Genomic DNA, 22,783 nt, shown 5'->3' with positions numbered 1-22,783 from the left:
TTGGTTCTTCCTCCGAGTCACTCTGGGTCCAGGTCACTGTCCACCCGTTGATCCTCTCCAAGACACGGGTTCTAATGGACTGCTGGAACAGGCTACCATCCGCTAGCATGTCCCCAATGAGGCCATGTGCTTCTTTTTTCCATGTATGAAAAGCAATGCCCATCTTTTCTTAGCTCTTGCTGAAGAGCCCCTGCATCCCTGGGCATAATGCAAACATTGAACAGCATATGAAAACACATTCATCTGGAGAACGTTACTGCGTATGGGAAATGCTTCTTCTGTTTGAACTTGACAAAGGGCATCTGCCCAAGTCAACACCTCTGTCAAGCAGGCGTCTCCCTGTCATATGCCATGGTACTGACTGGTTTACAAAGGAGCTTTCGTAGGTCCCACTAATCTGGGAAAGGACCAACTACCAATGTGGCAACAGACAGCAGCTCCGTACCCAAACTCAGGCTGAAGAGGCTCACCGCCTCTTGGTCATAGAACAACGTGATAAATTCCTGAAGCGCATCTAGCAGTCAGTGGTCCTAAGGTGTCTATGTGACTACAACTAATGAAGTCACACACAGATCGCTGAAATGCTTTAAGAAATTAATATTGATAATCAGAGAAACATTAAATATTATCTCTTTATTTGTACCAAAGAACCTTGTGTGGTCTTTGATTACAGGTAAGAGACATCCGTGATGATTACCAAATCAAAAATATACATGTATGTATATTTGGTAATTAACTATCAAAAAACCCTTTTGTTCTCATAAATCTATTTGTATTATAAAATGGAGACATTGGAGTACAGCAGTTTGTAGCTGAGATAGTCACTGAAAATAAATTCAGGGCACACACAGACCAAAAGAACAAATTTAAGAAGTCTGGGCAAGTTGCCCTGATTCCCCCAAGGACAAAAGAAAAGACAGGAGTTAAAAGGAAGAGAAAAGTGAACAAATAGGGGTGCACCGACAGCCAAGAACCACTTCCCAAGGCAATCCAATCAAATAGGAAGCAAGTGTTTCAGTGAAGGCCCACACACCTAGTTGCACCTGCAGCCCCCAATCCCCTGAACTCATCTTGCCAACCATAGGGGATGAATGACCCATTACTTGTCACAAGGAGAGGTAGGAGGGAGTGTATGAGAATCTAGTGGGTAACTGGGGACCAGATACAATTTAATGGCAGACCAAGAGTCATCTAGCGATGTTAATGCTGATGGGGATCTCTGCTCTCTAAAGTTTGCAAAGAACCTCTGCAACAGTGAAGAACACCCAGCAAATCTACGTCTCCCTGATATGTGCCTTGGTATTAAATGGTTGGTTCAGTTTGGTTGGTTCAGTTATTACCTATGAATAACTGGACTTGATTAACTTGGCTCCATCATTATCTGTTCATGTACTAAGTTTCTGGCCAAATACATTTTACCAATGTTCCTTTATGGCAAGTCACGGTCCATTGACTGAAGAACAAAGAGTGAGTATCACACACAGGGAAAGGAGAGCCCATGGTGTGAGCAGGATGCAACATGAAACCAATGAGGAAGAACAGGAATAAGGGATACCATAAAAGAATTGTCTAAGAGGAAGAACAGACGCATCGGTCACATCAGAAGAGCGAGAAACGACAGCTGGACAGTCAAATCACCCACTGCAACCTTGGAGATGTTAGGAACACATCAGGCAGGCCTCCCGTCAGCAGGCTTTTATCAAGTACCTGCTACATTCTAGCTTGTTGGGCAGATGACCTCTGCAAACTTTGGGAGGATAGGGCCAAGAGTCAGCCCGATCCATGGGCTGCCAGACACAATCCGCATCACTGGAGGGAGCTCCCAGACCCATTTACGTGCAGAAAACGGCATAAAAAGTGTATTGCCCCGAAAATGCATTTCTAATGAAAGGGACCATCACTCCTCTCTGCTGAGTCATGCCAAGCATCTTTCAAAATAAAAACCAAGGCCCCCGGGGCGGCTAGGTGGCGCAGTGGATAAAGCACCGGCCCTGGATTCAGGAGTTCCTGAGTTCAAATCCGGCCTCAGACACTTGACACTTACTAGCTGTGTGACCCTGGGCAAGTCACTTAACCCCAATTGCCTCACTAAAAAAAAAAAAAAAAAAAAAAGAGGGAAAAACCAAGGCCCCCATACAGAGAGATCCCTATAAACTGCACACTGACTTAAGTTTTAAAACGTAACGTGATCTATGATTGTAGTTTTAATTATTTTGTTAAATATTTCCCAATCACATTTTAATCTGGTTCTGGGCACACCTGGAGGTTGTGGGACATGCTTTGACACCTCCATCCTAAAGCACTGGTTTGGGGGACTCAGGGGAGGAGCTGAAGGATGCAGGGGTGTGGCATGATTCTTACAAGGGTCTGAGCAAAAAAGCAAAGCTCACTGGGTAGAGGGGGGCAGCGGATAAGCCGCAGGACAATGCTGGGAAGCTCTAGATAGAGAGAAGACTGGAAGACGTAAGGGGACAAAATTAAATCAAAGTTAAAATTTGGAAATGGGAACAACATAACAGATACTAGAAAGTATCCACTTTTTACAAACGTGTTTTTCAAGTTAAAAACAGAATTTTCCCCCTTTGGAAACAGATCTCTCTACCAGCCCCAGAGGGATGCATGGAAGTGAAAGGAGGCTGCCAGGGATCCAAACAGAAACTGTCCCCAAAGCTCAAATCCACATCAGCTTTATTTCCTCTGTGACACGTAGGGAAGCGCTCAATTCTACCTGGTTCTTCTAGGTTTCAAATGTCCTTTCTCAAATGGTCTAAGACAAAGCATTCTAGAGCAGGAGGGAGCTCAGAGCCCTCCTAGTCCCGAGGCCTCGTTTTCCAGAGGAGGCAAAGTCCACGGCGAGGTTCCCTTCATCAAGGCATCATCGACGCCCCTTCTCCCCCAGTGGCATCTTCCGAGATGTGAAGGTCCTCGAGCATCTCAGCCAGGCTAATCCGCGGGGCTCCTTCATCATCAGTGTCGCTCTCCACAGGGACCGTCGAGGCTGAGAGACCCAACGGCAGAGGTGAAGAGGGGTGGCGATAGGGAGAAAAGAGAGGATGATTAGAAGCTCATCTCTGCTCACTGCTCAGGGACCACCAACCTACAACTGTCAGATAACGCAGGAGGAGGAGCGTGTGTCCATCCCACAAGCCCACAGGGTCTCTGCAGCAGACGACCAGGACTCCTTAGAGAAATGATGCTCACCCCCCAGAGACCCCCAATGGCTGCGACTGGCCAAAGAACCTGCTTTTACCCCCAAGATCTCTGGGGGTGCCACCACTGGTATCTAGAGTCATCAAGAACTCCAGCACCCAAGCAAGCTCTCAAAAATGGGGTCTGAAGCCTGGGGGAGCATCCAAACATGTGCAAACCAGGCCTCGGGGGGCTCTACTGCCCCCCAAATACACTTATGGAAAGCGAGAATTAACTAGAAACACTTGGGGCCTACTAAGTTTAAAAGGCAAAGGCCCAAATGGGGGTACTATTGTGCTGTAAGAAATGAGGAAGGGGGCAGTCTCAGAAAAACCTGGGAAGACTTGTATGAACTGATGCAGGGGAAGGGAACAGAGCCAGGAGAACCATGTACATGACAACGGCAACATTGTAACAATGAACAATTCTGAAAGAGCTCTGAACATCCATCAGTGCAGAGGACTGCTGATGAAGTCGCGCTCGAGAGAGACAGAGACAGAGACACAGAGAGAGACAGAGACACAGAGAGAGACAGAGACACAGAGAGAGACAGAGACACAGAGAGAGACAGACAGGAGGGACTCCAGGTTCAGACTGAGACATACTTTTAGAACACAGGCAAGATGGGAATTTGCTTAGCTTAAGTATACATGTTTAAAAGTTTGGAATTTGTTTGTGGGTTGTTTTTCTCCCCCCCTCAGGAAGGGCAAGGGAGAAATAGGAGAAAAATATAAATGCTAGGCAATTGGAAAAAAAAAATTAACTTATAAAAAAAGGGACAGCTCAACTGCCAAAAAGAGGACACTTTAGTTACAGAGAGAGAACAACTGACTTAAATTCTAACCTTTATAAATATTGACGTTCTTCCTGATTGCCTCATCTTCTTCCAGATCTTCCAGAAAGTCCTGGTATTGCCTGTAGGAGATTTGCACAGCTTAATAGAGCAACAATACAACTTTAGCCCAGAGCTGCAGTTATTCTAAGCAGAGAACAGAAGGCATTCTGAAACCAAGGGGTATACAACGGTGAAATCTTGGAAAAAAGAAGACCGCAAGGTTGAACATAAAGGTTAATAAAACATAAAGCAATATTGTTTAGGGGGCAGCTAGGTGGTGCAGTGGATAAAGCAATGGCCCTGTATTCAGGAGGACATGAGTTCAAATCTGGTCCCAGACACCTGATACTTACTAGCTGTGTGACCCTGGGCAAGTCACTTAACCCTCATTGCCCCGAAAAACCAAAACAAAACAAAAGTAATATTGTTTAGAGGACCACATTTTACTTTCACTTTCAAATTACCAATATGCATGTGGAAAAAGAGAGGCCAATCCAATCTACCTCTTAGTGGTACACTCCTCCCCCGACATTCTAGGCTGAAGCCTCATTATCAAACCGGGACGGAGTGTGAATCCTACCACAGACTGACATCAATCCAACTCTGTTTAAAGAGGTTTACCATCAGGCTGCTTATCGGCCACCCAGTACTGAGACTTTTATCCCCACAAAGCATCCCTGAGAGCAGCCCACCACGTCTAGAGCTGCTCAGTCTGTGTGGATCCAGAGAGAGGAAATTGTAGATACTTCAAAATGATAGAGCATTGCCCCTGTTACAATATTTAGTTACTTCTTCCTTAACACGGCTCATTAATTTTGATTGACCTGTTTTTAACATTAACACATCCAACAGGCAGAACAGTTATCTCCTACTTTCTAAATGAATTAGGACTTCTTAAAAATCTACCACACTTTTCCATTTTTCAAAGTGAAAATAAAAAATCAGATCCAAACTATTCCTATTCCAAGTACTTTCCTTCTTCTTACTGCCAACCTTTATTAGACTACGTAAGGCCTGAAGATTTAAATGCCTGGAGTTCAAAGGCATGAACTTGCTGCAGAGTTCATTATTTCTTGCCGGTTGGACAAGGTCTTTCCTTTTTACTTATTGTTCACGGAGGTTTCTCTAAAGAGAGCGGATCCATCAAACTTACTTTTAAAATCCAAGTTTTTAGGCTTTTCGTTCCTTCTATCAATAGCAATAATATAGCCAACTCTCAATCTATATAAATTTCTTTCAAGTGCTTCAGCAGGTAAGCAATAACATGCAGGCTTTTCTAGACATAAAACCCCAATTTAGTCAGGGAAGGTGAAGACAGCTCCCCCGGAGCTAGTGGTCTGCTTTATGCAGAGAGCTGACGCTCCCCATCCCAGCAGTGGGGTGGGACGGGAAAGGGAAGCCAGATAACGGTGCTGACCGCCTGTCCTCCCCCTCTGGTTCAGCGCTCCCTGACTTCCCAAATCGATCCCAACCTCTCGGCCGGGTCTTCAAGGGGCCACCGCAAGGCAGCTCCAAACCACCTTTGTCTAGTGTCAGCTCACACTCCCCACCGCTGTCCTTATTTCTAATTCACTTTGCTCTTCTACCTCCAGCCCAACACTCAAGGCCCAGGATCAGGGGCCACCTCCTTCTGGAAGCCCGGCTCCCCCGGCTCCCCTAGGACTCGGCTCTCCCTCATCTCAAGCACTCTACGTCCCAGTTGTAAAGGGAGGATCTTCTCACGGACTTCCCTCCTAGGTAATTTCCACTAAGGGAATTCACACATCTCCCATATGATGGTATATCCTCCAGCCCCTAGACTTCTTTCCTAAGCTGAAGCTCCACGCACCACCCTACCCAAGCACAGAGACTCTGGGACCCAAGGGAGACACCTTCTCGGTGGTTCACTGGGGTGGGGCCTCCATCTGCCGACACAACCCAAGAGGATCCTCAGGACCTGAGCGTCAGCAACAAAAACAAGACAAGCCCCACCCCCTGGTGGCCGATCTTTTCTCTTTCCCGGGCCCACATTCCAGGCCTTTTGCACTTGGTAAGACTTGCTGGAGCAACACAGGCACAGCCTTCAAGAACCCAAGATTCCTCTCCCAACACAAAGGCCTAAGAGCCAACCAACTGAAGCAGAGCGTGCACGAGTGGGCATAATGATGCACTGACTATCATAATAGCACTTTTTATGTCAACCTCCTTTTCCATTTATTATAACAGACGGTCCCTGTCAGCGCCAAAATTCTGTTTTCCCCATTTGATCCTTATAAAAAAAGGGTATTTCAGGAAAGAGCTCCCTTTTTCCAATGAAGAAAGGAGGCTAAGAAACTCACCCATGTTATTAATATTAAGGCCAATGACAGTAAGACTACTAACTCACATCCATAAAACACTGTACATTTCCTAAGTGCTGAGGGCAGGGGCCCAATCCCGGGCAGCCTGATGGATGCTTGAGCAGGAGCCAAGGTCACTGAGTACAACCATCTCACCTCAGATGTTTCCTAACTTCATCTGTGAATCGGCTAAAGATAATCTAAATATGTCACGCCAACAAACAAGATGGGAGGAAGTGAGAAAATGCGTGTGACTTTCAGGATTCCTTTCTTAGGGAAGTGACCCTATTTACAGAGGAGGGTCATGAGCCCCCTACCTATCCCCCTATTGTCATGTCTCTTCCCTCCCACTAGGCCACTCCTCCCATTTTCACACACACTTCATCCAACTCTGGGCCTGCTCTCTCAGCAAGACTCAGAGAAACAATTCCTAGGAGTCTGTTTATTTTCCTAAAACTGTGATGAGTATAATCTGGGGTTACCACAAAAACCCAATTCAAGAAAAAAATGTTGAACACACAGAACTGCCTTCGATCTTTCAAGGAATCCTGAGCCACCTTTTACAAATCTCCATCTTTGGGTCCGGCCCATGTCTGTGGTTCACTTCACGGCTCCTCTATCGACCCTCTTGGGATCCCTGCATTTATCACTGTGATTAACAGCAAGTTTGGCAATAACTCTCCTCTCCATCTGGGATGAGCATGGCTTTCTCAGCGAGTGTGGGAAGAAGCCCGCACCCTCCATGGCCATGCCAGGTCACCAGTCTTTCAGCCCTCTCATCCTACTCCTCCTCTTCCCATGCTTCGAGCCTCTCCCTCTGCCCTGGGTGCCAGGCCCCAGAAGTGAAAGGGGCTGCCCCTAAAGTGGGGGAGGGGAGAAGTGACCCGAAGTATATCCGGGTGGTCCTAAGCAGAGCCATGACATCCCCGCCCATCTGCTCTCCAGAATACTATCTGCAAAGACAAGACTACAGGAAATCAGCACGTCAGAGCCAGAAAGAACCTGTCGGTCACAGGACTTCCCAAAACCACAAGGCAACCACTAAGGGACTGCTTTAGGAGGCAGCCCCTTAAAACCGCTGACCCCCAAGTCCTACCTCTCGTCATCTGTGTCCATGGTTTCTTTATCTCGATCCAGCTCCTTGAGCTTCCAGTTCCTGCGACGCTGACGTTTGGCACGATCATAACTCTTCTTGATTAATACCTAAGCACCAAGGAATGACCTTAAAGTTCCATTTGTAAGCAACGACTACCCATCAAAAGCCCACACAACCACCAAGAAGTGTGGCGGGCCAAAACAAGGTGGTCTGTCAGCAGAGGGAGCATCCCTCTCCAGCCCCGCCCCTTAAGCCATCCATCCCACCTGGGCCACTGGTCCTACTTCTCACTAATGTCCAAACCCAGCAGGATGCCTCATTTACAGGAGCTCATCAGACCTCCCTCCTCTGTGTTTCTATCAGCCTTAACCACGCTTCTTCCAAAGCGGCTGATTTGCCTCTTCCCATGACTTCACTTTCACCCTCTGCTAAGTAAACCAATACTTGATTAACAACATTAAACAAGCAGGCGCATGGAAGACTTTCTGCAACGATTTCACACTTCCTGCTTTTCAGATTTTTTTCCCTTTACAGATTCATCCGGGTTTTAAAGAGCTGCCGGGCCAAGCTGCTTGCAAGAGTGCTCTCTACTGCCTCTGTCCCGATGGCTTTTGTTTTGACACCACCTTCATTTCCCAATAATCTCCTTCCTCTCCCCCCCGCCCCAAGAATTGATCAATACCACCAAGAAGAGCCTGTAGTTCTTGGGAGGGAAAGGAGGAACGCCGATGTCTTTCAAAGCAAAGTCTCCCTCTCCCTCCGCTTCCACTGCACAGAGATCTCAGAGTCCCACTCCTCCATAGAGAAGGAGGAGCTGGCACATTCACTCCATTGTGAACAGAGTCCTTACTCACCACATCGGGCACGTGCTGGACGTTCATTTTGTTGGCGTGCTCGTCATTCAGGTTGCAGTTGGCCAAGTCGAACCTGAAATGGAGAAAATAAAAAAAGTACTGACCACAACACTCGCCCTTCCACATTTGCTGTCTCCTGGTTTACAGGCTGCCCAGAGGCCAGGCAGCTCGGCAGACAAAGGCCTCAGAGCTTCCTGAGTGAGCAGACGAGTGCAGTTCCTTTGGAGTTCTTATCCATCGCTCACCTGTTCTGTGCAAATACCCCTGCACAAGAGGCAGACACAGCAGCCGAGGGCAGAAGACACACGCCATCTGTGGTCGTGAGACCGGATGGGCCGATGCCAACGAACATAACAGAGCCAGCACCAGGACAGCCGATCCAAGGACCCAGACATAGGCTCCAAATGAAGAATTTCAACCATGCCCGCTCACTTTGTATTCGGAGGCCTGAAGCCGAAGTGGGGCCACAATGTGTAAGTCTGGGCTGCCTTGGGGAACCATCTGGGAGTGAGACCCATACACAGAGAGCCACGGACCCTAATCCACCTCTTAAAAGTCCACAAAATCCTGAGGACAAGCTCCTCAGAACGAAAGCTGAAATCTAGGCCAGGCTCCCTCCCACACAGGGTTTCTGCAGAGAAGGGCCTCCAACCTGTACCTGATCACAGGTCTCCTCAAGACCGTCCTTGAAAAGCGGCCTACGGCCCCCTGCCCCCCCACAACCCCCGCTCCTCTGAGAATCTCTGCCTCTGGCGGCTGCTAGCAGGGCTCCGAGACCAAGCCGGGCCTCCGGGGAACAGCCTCTCGCAGGCCTCTGGAGCCCCAGAACCTTCAGCCCCAACAACAGGTAGGTCTCTCCCTGGCAGGAGCCACAAAAGCAGCTGCTCCCTGGGGTCCACGGAGGCATCCCGGGCACTGCCCATCACCCTGCTACTGGGGCAAACCTTTGTTGGGGGCAGCCGTCACGGTTACTCCTGCAGGAGGAAGGGCCTCTTCTCTGGTAGGGGGCAGCTCTGCCCTGTGACAGATGCCAATCTGTGCCATGCGGCCAAGAGCCATCCGGAATGCAATGGGGGCAGGGAGGAAGACGGTGCATGGTAATGACCTGTGACCACCTTCCCTGGGAGGGGGGGCTCCTGGCTGGACAAGACACCTCTGGCATGACCTAGAGACCTTTCTCACCGAGGCACTTCCCTTCTCCCTATTGCTGGCAAACCTGGGGCTCACAAAGCTGGCCCAGGGAGCCCAGCCTGCTCAGACACAACAAACAACGCTGGCGGCCCCTCCTCTCTGAGGCAGCATTCCCTGCCCCAACCCCCGCAGTGGGCCGCTCCTCACGGAATCTCTGACCGTCCCCTTAGGGCTCCTGATGCTGCCTGCCCCAGGGGCAGGCCAGGCAGGGGCCACCCCACTTCTCTCCCACCACCTTTCAAATACTGGGACACCGCCATGCTCCCTCTGCCATTTCTCTTCCTGGCCAGTTCCTTTAGCTGCCCCTCCCCCCTACCCCGGGGGGTCTGCAGGCCTCTCGCTGCCCTTCACCCTGTCCTGGACTTGCTCCGGCTCATCTGTGTCTGTGGCGGCCACAGCTGAGCCTAGGAGGCCTCCGGAGGCCGCTGACCAGGCCAGGACACGGCCCGACTCTGCTCGCCCTTGCGGTGGACGCACTAGGCAGAGGGCAGCTTCTCTGGCTGCCGTGTCAGGAAGGACTGCCTGCGTCCATTAAAATCCCCACATCTTTTTCACAGGAAGTGGTGTCTATCTGTGCTTCCTCCATTCTCTTGATTTTTAGACCCAAGAAGAGAATTTTACATTTATTCTCCTGTGGAATTATTCTTGAGAATATTCCTATCCCAATTTTGCAGATGGGAAAAACTGGGGCTCACCAGTCAAGTGACCCGTCCAAGGTCTCCCACCTAACAAGGGCCAAACCCACAATTCCCCAGACTCGGAGGCTAGGCTCTTCACAGCCCTGGAAGAGCCCCTGAGCCATAACCTTACTGAGTGACCTAGGACGCAAGTGAAATTCACATGGGATCGGATGCTCTTTTGGTTGACGACGGTCATCAAAATCATACCCACCCCAGCACCAGGTCTCCAGGGTTCAGAAGATGGCCCAAATGAGTCCGGCAGAAATACTGGTTATCCGCGTTCATCTCCGAGGTCTTCTGCACCCAGACTTCGGCGAGCATGTGCTTAAGGGAAAAAGGAAATGGGCTTTTAGTCACCTGGTGCAGCTCACCAAACCCCCGCTGACACGCCGGGACGCCACACTGATCTCCTCCCACGGAAACTGTCTTCCATGGCCTAGGAGTACTTGGTACCACCCACAGACTCACCATCAACAGTTTTTAACAACTAACCAACATCTGACTGCGGATGTTTTCTCTCACACATCTTTAAAACAGCCAGAAGGGCATCCCCTGCTGTCTACACCATTCACTGCCCCCAGCATTTGTCCTGTATGAAGCGTGGGCGCTGCCCACGACTGTGCCTTTAGCCTCCCTGCCAGAGGCTCTGGCGGGAATGTCTCACGTGGGTTGCTTAAAGCCAACTCTGCGCACGTGCCCTCGTGTGGTTCCTGATGGAACACAAGCTTGCTGAGGACACAGAGGGCTTCCCTTTCCCTTCGGTTCCCCAGTGACCAGCAGAGAGCAGGAAGCAAATAAACTGACTGACTGACTGGCTGGTTGATTTCAGGCAGATGACCCATGGCTGCCGGTCACAGTGAAAGGCAGCTCTGTGGAACCCAGCAATCAGCAATCAGGGGAGCAGAAGAAGCTCCTAGTTCACAGCTCAAGAGCCACCTAAATAAACTGTGTGATCCAGGAAGGTTGTGACATTAGTGCCCATCAGAGGCAGGATTTGAACCCTCTGACTCCAGAGGGTGAGGACTGTCTGGGATAACTGGATTTTTCAAGCTTTGCCCCTGAGTAAGCTATCCAAGAGGGCAATGAAACCTCGGGCTGGGGCACCATGAGAGTGAGCCATTGAAGTCCACAAAAAGCAGAGCCTTGTTCCCAGGCTGGAGGCCTCGCCAGCGGCTGTAAACGAGGAGGTATCCGTACCCGTACCCACCGCAAGGCAGAAGGAAGGACTCTGGGGGATGGGGAGGAAGCATGGGGGAGGGGCTGTTCACAACTCTGTTCATGCAGAGGCCCTCAGGAAAGGGAAAGACCAAACGAGGCATCTCCTTGACAAGGGGCCCTCCCTAAGGACCCCCGGCTGTGCATTTAAACGGGACCAGCCTCCTCCCAGCCCCCCCCCCACACCCCCCACCCTTCACATCTCCACAGTGGAGCACAAGCTCTGGGCAACGGCCACCCCAAGGGAGAGGACAATCCATTGGGGACTGCAGGAGAGGCGGGGGTGCCCACACGGGCGATCAGGGATCTCCGGAGCATGTGCCTGGAGCAGAACAACTCAGTGTGGGCCAACACGGCCAGAAAGGCCAACCAGAGTGCCCCAACACGGGTCCTGCCCTCCCAAATGGGTCGGGGGTTCTGCTACACCACAGCTCTGGGGAATCATTTTTGTTCTGGGACTACATAGTTCCCTCCCAGAAGGCCTATTTTCAGGAAGGTGGCCTAGATTCAGAACAACCCAGGAATAAAAACCTGCCCAGACAAGGGTGTGAGAGCTCTGGGGGAAGGTGGGAAGCCTTACTTTATTTGATCTCATGCCAGCCCCCGCAACGGCTTTCAGGTTGTGAACGACACTGCACTCCATCACAATGAACTCCTCCAGCTGTTTGGGGTGGCACAAGCTATTGAACGGGTAACGCCAATAGGTATTCCCATCAATCTCAGCGACTACAGAGAAAAAACGAAGACAGCAGTGAGCGGCAGGCCAGGAGCGCCGCGGGGCGCGTCCGCAGAGCTGCAGAAGGCGAGGACAGTCTCATTCTAAACTCATCTCCCAAACCTCAGTGCTCGTCAGGGCAGGATCTACACCTGGCGTTCTGAACAAATTCTACTTGTTTGCACCGATGATTTTCTCTGAGCAATGGGTAGTGCCCAACTCCCCAGATGTTAACAGGTCCAGCGGCAGACTGAGGGATGGCCAACCACTCCGTGCAGCAGACGAGGAGGGGGAGCCGCCTCGAAAACCCTCCTTGGAATTACCAGGAGTTGTCCAGTCTTCAACAGGTTTCACCCCAATCTGTGCATATTCCCCAGCAGGAAGGGACAGAGCAAACGTACAGCCATGACCTCAGCCGTCCTGAGGGCTGCATGGAAGAAAAACTCATTTCCTACAGAGGGTAGGTCCCACCAATGCTTTTCTATCACCTCATGTGTGAGGAAATAACGGGTTTGGGACTGCCCAAAGGCCCCAGCTCAAGGAGACTGACTGGACTGACTGACTTGCTGATTAACTCAAAGTTAATTCAATTAAAACCACACCTGTCTGGCCCTCAAGAGGTTGTGTTCTGGGGCAGCTAGGTGGCGCAGGAGATAGAGCACCGGCCCTGGATTCAGGAGGACCTGAGTTCAAATCCAGACTCTGACACTTAACACTTACTAGCTGTGTGACCCTGGGCAAGTCACTTAACCCCAATTGCCACACACACACACAAAAAAGAGGGTGTGTTCTCAGAGCGTGTGAACTCTGACCTCAACACATTCTGCTCATGGACCACCCTCAATTCTGGTGAACCAATGGATTTGGGTGATGCTAGCGAATTAGCTTGAAGCAGGATGTAAGGACCACCTCTCCTGCGGAATCAGAGAGAGCTTCCACTCTCAGTCTGGCTCCCGGACAGGCTCATGGTAGAGGACTTGGAGAAAGAAGCAGGCCCGGCTGGAAGTCTAGGCTAGATTGGCCTTTTCTTCACTTCCTGACCCAGGAGTTCACTTTTTACTAATACTTGGTATGTTTTAATAAATGCTTAATGCCCCCAAACTGGTGCGGTAGCTTCTAATTTATAAGTCACAAATATATTAGAAACCCCAGTTAATTTTCCCCAATCTTGGGACAGAAATCAGGTGACCACATTAAATTTTACACATCACATATGGACTATATCAAGATCATTTGCTGTTTCTTATCGAGAGACTATTCATTTTTTGCTAACTTTGTGTTAAAGGTAAATTCCAAACTAAGTCTTTTAAAAATAAAACTACAAATTTAAAAAATAAAAGCAGACCAAAAAGGAGAAAAATAATTTGCTTTAACAGATCATTCCTCTAGAATGGAAGTTTTCAAATGAGTTTTATCTAAATTCCAGGATAGCAATGGCATTAGCTAACAATCTGAGTAATGCCACATCTCCACTTCGTCACGAAAAGCAAATTGCTTTATTGCTTTGCAAACCCTAAATGCTTTCAAATAGACTGAAATGTGGCCATGAGACTTTAAATGAATCAGTCACAAAAATTAGATCGGAGCACAAACACAATCCAATTTCAGTAAAAGTTAATGGAATGAAACATCTATACAAGAAAACATTTTAAGGAATAATAGAAGAGATAATTTCCATAAACGTTATCAAATGATACTGGAGGGTTCTTTTAATCAAATGCTTTCTTCACCATTCAATTCCCATTCACCTTTTGTAAATAAGTTTGCAGCAGTGGTTCTAATTCCTGTTTTTAAGAACAAGGTTTTCCAAGAATCAGAATTATGTAATTCAAGGGCACAGAATGAATAGTTTTAACAATAATGAACACAATTTACTGCCACACCCAGAGAAGTACAGCCTTCAGGACAAAAAAACCACACTAAGCCTTACTCTGCAGTGTGTTTGGATCAATGAGGTGGACAGCACTGGTAACTCGGATACAGACACAAATCTGGCTCATGTTGCCAAGGCTTTGTGCTAGTTTTGGAGACAGACACACGACATTGTCCTGTGTGGAAACAGAAATAAGCAGAGATGATTTTTACAAGCAACGTGAGCCCCCCCCCCAATAAGTCCCCAATGTGCAGCTTTCCAAAGCCTGCGAGCTCAACTCCAACTAAAGAGCTCATTCTGAAATCCAGACACACGAACATCCCATTTGATCAAAAACGCTTTAAACACGGCCGACTTCTCCGAGAGCCCCTTCTCTTCGGCACAGCTACCTTTAGTGCCATTTTATTCAGACCCAGAACTGAGAGCCCCTGGTGACATTACATGCTTAATCACGCACCCGTAAAACACTACTATGCAAACACATACCAGATCTTAGGCAATTCATAACTCCCATGAACATCCACAAGAATAAAAATTTAACCAAAGCAACATTTAGCTCTCGTTCCGCCAAATACATTGATATGGACAGACAGATATAAAACCTTACTCAAATCCAATTCACACTGACCTCTCTACCTCCATCAACATCTCTATAGAGTTACATATAAATATGCCAATATCAGCTGAAGAGCCAGGGACTGAAACTCCAGTATCCGTAGAAGGTGAAGTACAGACCTGGAGAGTGTTCAAGGTGGGAGGGAGCTCTTTGAACAAAGGTCGAGCGACTTCCTATAGCTTTGCGCTGGGGTACCACTGAGTCTGAGCGGCTCTCAGGGCACCTGACACCTTCCATGCCTGACACACATCCCCTACAACTAAACTCCAGGTTCCAGGACAGTCCTGAAATCCTCTGCATTTTCCCCCAGACACCAAACACAGGGACACGGGCACGCCCAGCTGTGGACACAGGTCTGTGATGTGAATGAATGAATGAAGTCATCGAAGCTTCCTCCTTTTTTTACTCTAAACTATTCCTAAGCTAAAAGGAAGGCAGAGCCTAAGCTTTAAACACAGCAGCATAAATGACATGCGGAACCATAATTACATCATCACTTCAATCTGACAACCTACTTCCCACCTATCAGCCAGCACTCACTAAGTGTCAGACGTTGTTCTAGGCTCTGCGGATACAATCTAACAAAGGTTTACAAAGTACTTTACTTGAGGTGATTCATTTGATCCTCCCAACAATCCTGTGAGACAGGTGCTGTTAAAGTACCCAGATGAGAAAACTGAGGCAGAGAGAGGCGATGTGAAAGTGCCTGAGGCAGGATTTGAATTCGGTCCTCCTACAAGTGCCCAGATCTATCCACTGCACCCCCCTGCTGCTGGTGCTAAATCTCTGGTACCCGGTGGAACAGTGAGGGTCAGAGACCATTCCCCAGAAGCCGGTGCTACAAGGGAGGGCACTGAGAAGATGCAGGGCGACCCGCTCATCTGACAGAGAAGAAAGCCAGACCCCCAGCTCCAGAGCCAGCACCCTTTCAGCTCCGCCCCACAACCAAGGGGCAAGGAGGCCTGCCAAGGACCAGTGCGGAGTCCATCCACTCTGTGTAACGTTGGCAAAGCCCTCAGCCGGCAGCTGCTATCACCCTCAGGTCAAGGAGACAAGGAGAGCGCTCTGTACGCTTCCAGACATAACAACCACAGAACAAGGCCACTGGTGACCAGCTTGGCCAGAGGGCTTGGGAGGGTGGGGGGAGGAGAGACACAGGCAACAGAAAGGCTGTGAGGGGCCCAACCTGCCGGCCAGGGACACCGCAGGACCAAAATCACAGAAGGCCAGAAAGAAAGGAGAGTCGCCACTGTTTACAGTGGGTGATGCCAACGACTCGAGAAACCTTTATCGAGGGCTCCTACTTGCAGGTGCTGAACCAGACACCGGGGCCTCCTCGCCCTGGGGCAGTGCTGGGAGATGGGACTAAAAAGCAGGCCTGGGATTCTGGGAGGGAAGACCTCGGACCTCCTTCCCCAGTGGGCCACGGGGAGCCACCACGGGCTTCTGAAGATGGGAATCTGCCCTTCTAAAGCTGCAGGGGTGCCGTGGGAGAGCGCCGGTCCCAGGCACAGGCGGACTTGAGTCTGAATCTTGCCTTAGACACTTCTATATTGGAACCTTGGGGGCTCCGGGCAGATCGCTCAACTTCTCAGACCCTCAGCTTCTTCCTCTGCAAAATGGGCTAAGAAGAGCCCCTGCTTCACGTGGTTACTGTAAAGGACACATGTGCCAATCGTGCTGACTGTCTTTTTTGGTTTTTTTTTTTGGCCGGGCAATGGGGATTAAGTGACTTGCCCAGGGTCACACAGCTAGTAAGTGTCAAGTGTCTGAGGCTGGATTTGAACTCAGGTCCTCCTGGATCCAGGGCCAGTGCTTTATCCACTCTGCCACCTAGCCGCCCCCTGACTGCTATTTTAAAGGCCCTTATTAAATGGCTTTCTAGCCCAAAACCTAAAGGAAAGAGAAACTTCCTGAACCTCCCTGCCCTGCCCCACCCCACCCCACCCCCCAGCAAGGACCTCACAAAGCCTCCCCTAGCATCCACTCTTGTGGACCAGATCAGGCCGCTCGCTGCCGGCACAGTCAGACGTGTGAATGAATCATTTCCACCCAGTCTTATATGCGCTGCTCCCCCGACTCTTCTACGAAGGATATGCATCAGGTAGAATTTTTAAACCCAAAGAGAACAAGGCTAAGTTTCTAACTTGCATTAGCAAGTGCTGACTTTGGAGTCCAAGCCTCCGAGGAAGCAAGTGGATAGAGTTACCTTGCAGATGGGAACAATTTCCACAGAGAAAGTGCTTTTGTAATTGTACGTATTGCTATGAATGTCATGCGAGATCAGTCTCTGTGAAGATTTGGATCTAAAAATTAAAGAAATAAAGATGTTAATCTTAAACCACTGTAACGATTGGAATAACGCCACCTGCTGGATACTTACTGTAGAGGAGTTCTGCCCATGAAGGGAAGGTCTTTGAGGGCAAGACCAGGAGTCAGGAAGTGACGCGGGCTAGTGGGAGGAGGAAGGAAGAGACTGGCGCTCAGTCTCGCGCTCTTTCCTGAGGACTCTGGTGGAGAGTGGAGCTAGAAATGTGCTCTCCCTTTAATAGATAGGAATCTAGGCCTTTCTCTCTCTCTTTACCAAATTCTTATTCTCCTTAATAAATGCTTAAAAGTCTAACTCTTGCTAAAGCTTATAATTTATTGGCGACCACTCATTAGATATTTTAGACAGTTTAGCTAGAATTTTAGCCCTTAACAGATGGCTGACCACGAAGAGGAAAGCTAACCCTCAGTCTTCTTCTGATCTGCTGGTTGGGTAAGAAATTTCCCCTCCCTCTCCCTTTAACTGCTAAGTACTGGCGCACTGGCTGTGTTTTCCTTTAAATTTTTTCGAATGGACCTTTTAAACTCCCTAATTATCCTATTTTTGATTTTAGTCTGTTTAACCAGACAAATGGGAGATAAGATCATGTTAGTGCTTTGTTTTTGTGGATTTTCTATTTTTCTTTTTATTTTTGTTAAAAGAGCCAGCAACTTACTCACACAAGGAAATATCTCTCCCTCTCCCAACCATGCTTTTTCAGAGAAGCCTGAAGAGATTCCTGCAGCTTTTCCCAGTTCTAACACTAATTGTTGCTTTAATTTTGCATGCCTGGAGGCAATGACCCACCCTCTAGAAGCTTTTAATCCCCTAGCACCTAGAGGCAAAGTGGGAGAAGAGGAATCCAGGCCTGAGTTCAAAATCAAGTCTGATTCAAATTGCTCTGGTCCCTCCCCTCCTCCCCAGACCCCACCCTCTACTCCTCCCATGGCCAAGCCCATTACTTCCCCTGCCTGGGAAGTCCAGAGATCTGATGCGCATGCTCAACTTTCTGTAACTACATTTGCAGCTTCAGGCTCAGCCCTTCTCCAGCCTGGCTGTGCTTTTGAGACAATCTTAGAAAACTCTTTAAATTCCAGATATGCTCGTTTTGTTCATAATTTTGCTAACCTGCTTTTGTCTTTCATTAGTAATCTTATAAAGCATTTGTATGGTGAAAAGCCCGACAGACAATATAGAGGGGTTAAAGAAGAAAAACTTAAGCTGAATAAGAATGACAATCATCAACATAGTTCAAGACTCTGCTTCTTTTGGCATGGAAGGGTATATATTGTACAGGAATGTAGAAGTAAGCAGCAAGGTATTGATATGAGTATTGGGGATTTTAGATATCGGAATCAAAAGTGTTCTGAATTCACTCAGAGTAATTGTATCAGTTCAGAGGTTACATAGGATTTCTATGCTATTACATATACATTTTGAAATTAATGGTATGGTTTTATTTTCATAGAGATTTTCATGCTTTTGAGATTGTGTTTTATACTTAGTTTCTAAAACAAGGAGAATATTTGTAAAAGCTTTTTATAGTCATGTGATCAAGTTTATATTTTATAATACTCTTATTAAGTTCATATTCATTTAGATTTCCTTAGTTTGAATTTCATTGTCTTTTATTGTTCCATGTGTATTTTTTTTCTATTTATTCATCTCTCTAATTTTGAAACATTACAAGATGGTTTTGATTTCATAATACAATGTTAATTCTAGGAGTATTGTGCTCCCATATTCTGAGTTATTTGTTTTTGTTATTTTTTCTCAACTGATTATTTGATCAAACTCTTTAAAGCATTTCCCTGGCAAATTGTTTGCCATGGCAAGTGTAAATTGATTCTAGAAGTATTATTTTTGATAAGCATATTCCAAAAAAAAAAAAAAAAAAAAAGAGGGGAACATTTGTAAAAGTTTTCTTTTTTCAGAAAAAAGTTTTCTTTGATATTCTGTTGTGCTTTAACTTGTATTTAAATATGTTCTGATTTTTCACAAAAGTAATTGTATACTAAGTGCAAAAAAGGGGTATTATTTGAAATTGTTGCATAATTATATATTGTGTTCTGAGTCAAGATGTATTAACATTTTTTGCAATCATTTATTATCCTCAATTTTTAAATCCATATGAGACTTGGATTATGGGAACTTATCATTTAAGACATTAATTGCCTTTATTCTGAGTTATCAGATGCCAGTTGGCCAAGATGCCATCCAATCACAAGAGGAATACATGCAAAGAGCAGACATTGAACTGTTACATGAGGGGAGACATGCACGAAGTTAAGGTATGGCCGAGGGAACGGCTTTTGACAAATGTTGAGGTTGGATTCTCTTGGTTTAATATTTTATTTTATTTTTCCCCACAATATTGTACAGATGGCTGGAAGTATTCATCCCACCCATCTCACTTCTACACATGGCTTCTATGCTCCCTCCTATATGCCTGATGCCATGGACATCTCAATCCCATGCATCTGATTAAGTCTGACTCAGTTTCTTCCAATATGTTCTGTGGCTTGGACATATATTCCATCCACCTATTTTAAGCCTGGCATACTGCATGGACAGTACATATTGCTCAAGTGTGGGAATGCTCATATCCCATCATTTCTCTGTTCTTTTATGGTAACCCCCATAATTATCTCAGGTGTCATGATAAATACACTGTTGAATTTGGCCTTGACATCTGTTACCAATTATATAAGATTTTAAAATTTCTCATAATGGCATGAGGATAATTAGGCAGATGATGCAAAAAGTGATGAAACAAAGACAAAAATTATTTTTAAAAATTAATATCACAGCAATTGTCTTCTCAATTACTCTCCATAAGGGGGGACTATAGTAATATTATAATTTTAAAGAATGGTTCAATTTTTGTTTTATTATATGTTTCATGTGTAACAACTAAGATTCTGAATTCCCTTAGACATGTTTTTGAGAACTTTCATTGTTTGATTTGATTATTGACAAAGCTATTTTAAAGTTGTGTTAAGCTCAATTTTGTAGGAAATTTTCCTGGCTGATTACCAGCATCCACACATCAACCCCTGAAAAGACTTCCATTCCATGACTACACCTAGAGGACATCTGAGAAAAGACTTTCAGAGACTTTAAATGAACAGTTTTGATTTGTTGTTTTTGTTGTTTTTTTTCTCTTTCTGTTATAATATACACCATCTGTAATATGTATTCTCTGCAGAGGCCCTCCCTTTGCAAGACCAATGTCAAAGCGTCGGTTCATGAGGACAAAAAATCACCCCTCTGGACAAAACTTTCCTCTCTTCCTTTTCTATATTGTTGTTCACATATTATTAGTTAGCAATAGTTATTATATTCTTTTTACTGTTCCGTCAAGGAAACATTTTGTTTCTTGAGGAACAACAGGGGGGACTGTAACGATTGGAATAACGCCACCTGCTGTATACTTACTGTAGAAGAGTTCTGCCCATGAAGGGAAGGTCTTTGAGGGCAAGACCAGGAGTCAGGAAGTGACGCGGACTAGTGGGAGGAGGAAGGAAGAGACTGGCGCTCAGTCTGGGGCTCTTTCCTGAGGACGCTGGTGGAGAGCGGAGCTAGAAATGTGCTCTCCCTTTAATAGATAGGAATCTAGGCCTTTCTCTCTCTCTTTACCAAATTCTTATTCTCCTTAATAAATGCTTAAAAGTCTAACTCTTGCTAAAGCTTATAATTTATTGGCGACCACTCACTAGATATTTTAGACAGTTTAGGTAGAATTTTAGCCCTTAACACCACCAACCAACGGACAAGCCCTTATCAAGCACCCAGACACAGGGGGGATTCCCACGCATCCCTTCAGGCAGACAACACACACAGACCAGACCCATACCCCTAAGACACAGAAGACAGCCTCAAAGGGGAGGCACCAGAGGCCAAGAGGACGGGGACAGGCCTCAGGAGCACACAGCGCAGGGGGCTGAGTGTGAAGAAAGCCAGCGATGGGAGGAGGAGGTGAAGCCAAGGGCATTCCAGGCAGGGGACTCAGAGTGCTGAGAGACCATGACATGGTACACACTGGAAAGACAGAGACATCCAGGCGGCAAAGAGCCTTCAAGGCCACACAGATCCCCAAGAGTTTACTGAGGGCATGCATTTCTGTGTCCGTGTGCACATGTGTCTGCATTTGCATGTATGTGTATATACTGTGTACGTGTGTGCACATATGTATGTGCATGTGCATGTGTGTATAACATGGTCAGACCCGTGCTTTACAAAGATCACCTACATAGCTGTGGGAAGGCTGGACTGGTGTGAGGAGAGCCTAGAGACAGCGAGTCCACTTCAAAGGCTCCTCAGACAGTCCAAGCAAGAGGCAACAAGCGCCTGAACTGGGGGTGGCTGAGCAGGGAAGAGAGCAGGACGCACAAGCAGGGGATGACGAGGAGCTGTGGGGAGGACTCAGAGTAAGGAGTCAGGGTGGGCTGCGAATCTGGGCACAGGGGAATGGGGGATGGGGTTTCCACAAGACTAACAGGGAAGTCAGAAGAAGCAAAGGCTGGGGTGAAAGACACACTGAGTCTGAGATGCTCCAGGGACAGCCCGTGTCCAAATGAGAGACAGACAGACAAACAGATACACACACACACACACACACACACTCCCTCCCCTCCCTCCCTCCCCCTCTCTGGGAATCACCAGTGTGGAGATGGTCGCTGAGCCCAGAGGAAATGATGAGACATCAAGAGAGAAGATCAGGGAGAGGGCTTAAGACAGAGCCCAGATTAATGGGCGTGCCCCGGATGAGAATCAAGCAAAGGAGGCTGGAAAGGAGGCCTCACAGGCAGAACTCCTGTCTCTTTAATGCAGCCTCCCCAATCACCACGTGCTCTCTCCCCTCTCAAATACCCAGAGAGCCTTGTCAGTCCCCATCACTCCCTACCTTCTCTTATCTTTACCTGGGACCACCCTGGGACACCCCCCGTACCATCTCACCTCCTCACACACCCATCTTTGTGCTTCTGTCTGTGTTCCCGGGCCCCGGCTCAGTACCTGGCCCAGGGGAGGCAGTTAACACTGGTTGAACTGAGTAGATGCCTGGCCCCACGCTGCTTCTGCAGCCTCACCCCAGCCATCTTCCAGCACAGAGCTAAAGCTCCCGTGGGCACAAGAGAAGCCTGCACCGTCCTCCCAGGCGCTGGGCTCATGGCCAGCCCTGTATCTGCGCTAACACTGCCCTCCCTCCTTCCTCTGAGCCTCAGACGACAGCCTTCCTCCATCCCGGGGACAATCGCAAGGACCTCAGCACGGTCCCCGGTTCACTTCAGGTCTGTCAGCCCCATCTTCCTAAGTCTATCTTGGTCTCTTGCTGACACAAAGGCTGCTCCCTACACAGCCCTGGGGGACACAAGAGATGCTATAAAAAACCACAGGCACATTTCTAACGAAGTGACAGCAACACCAACCACCCCAGATGTTTCTGTTCTCCCACTCCTAGGGGCCTGAGAGGTGCACGTAAATTAAATCCCTCCCAGCAGCAGCCCACGCGGCCCCTCCCACCCCCACGTACCTGGAAGGAACAGTGCACTGGAGAAAGTCCACCATTTTCTGGGCATGCTGCTTCTGAGCATAATAGAAATCCAGGCCGTCTGAGAGGAAAAGGAAGGCCACCATCAAGGGGTTGTCCCACCCACGGACCTCTCAACAGGCTGCTGTCAGAAGCCTCAATCTAACGCCAAGGTTTACCAAGGGCTCTGGAGGTGGTCACTCCCCATTTACACATGAGCAAAGTAGGGCGCAAGGCCAGCTGACTTCTGTAGGGTCACCCAACCGCGGGGCCATACCATAAAGCAGAATGTAGCCCAAGACCATCCATCGCTGCCCTGCGCCACCAACACGTCCTCAGGATTAGACAAAAGTCACATTTTTT

The 22,783-nt window shown here is 47.9% G+C and overlaps 1 protein-coding gene across 6 annotated transcripts in view; it reads right to left on the bottom strand.

Annotated features, from left to right (window-relative positions):
- Positions 1-2,673: 2,673 nt before the first annotated feature.
- The window catches only part of NMD3 (NMD3 ribosome export adaptor), a 32,659-nt gene continuing 12,549 nt past the window's right edge, over positions 2,674-22,783 (bottom strand). For all 6 annotated transcript variants that reach the window (XM_043998317.1, XM_043998316.1, XM_043998318.1 and 3 more), the window contains 9 exons: positions 22,424-22,502; positions 16,792-16,888; positions 14,024-14,141; positions 11,959-12,104; positions 10,375-10,487; positions 8,293-8,365; positions 7,439-7,545; positions 4,034-4,104; positions 2,674-2,998 (listed from right to left, as the gene is read on the bottom strand). In XM_043998317.1, coding sequence (XP_043854252.1) covers positions 2,868-2,998; positions 4,034-4,104; positions 7,439-7,545; positions 8,293-8,365; positions 10,375-10,487; positions 11,959-12,104; positions 14,024-14,141; positions 16,792-16,888; positions 22,424-22,502 — 935 coding nt within the window. In that variant the 3' untranslated portion in view covers positions 2,674-2,867. The remainder of the gene's footprint in view (positions 2,999-4,033; positions 4,105-7,438; positions 7,546-8,292; positions 8,366-10,374; positions 10,488-11,958; positions 12,105-14,023; positions 14,142-16,791; positions 16,889-22,423; positions 22,503-22,783) is intronic.

This window comes from Dromiciops gliroides, chromosome 3, assembly GCF_019393635.1.
Source record: "Dromiciops gliroides isolate mDroGli1 chromosome 3, mDroGli1.pri, whole genome shotgun sequence".
Taxonomy (NCBI): Eukaryota; Metazoa; Chordata; class Mammalia; order Microbiotheria; family Microbiotheriidae; genus Dromiciops; species Dromiciops gliroides.
Note: the sequence above shows the minus strand (reverse complement) of the source record. Positions and strands in the feature narration are given on the sequence as shown.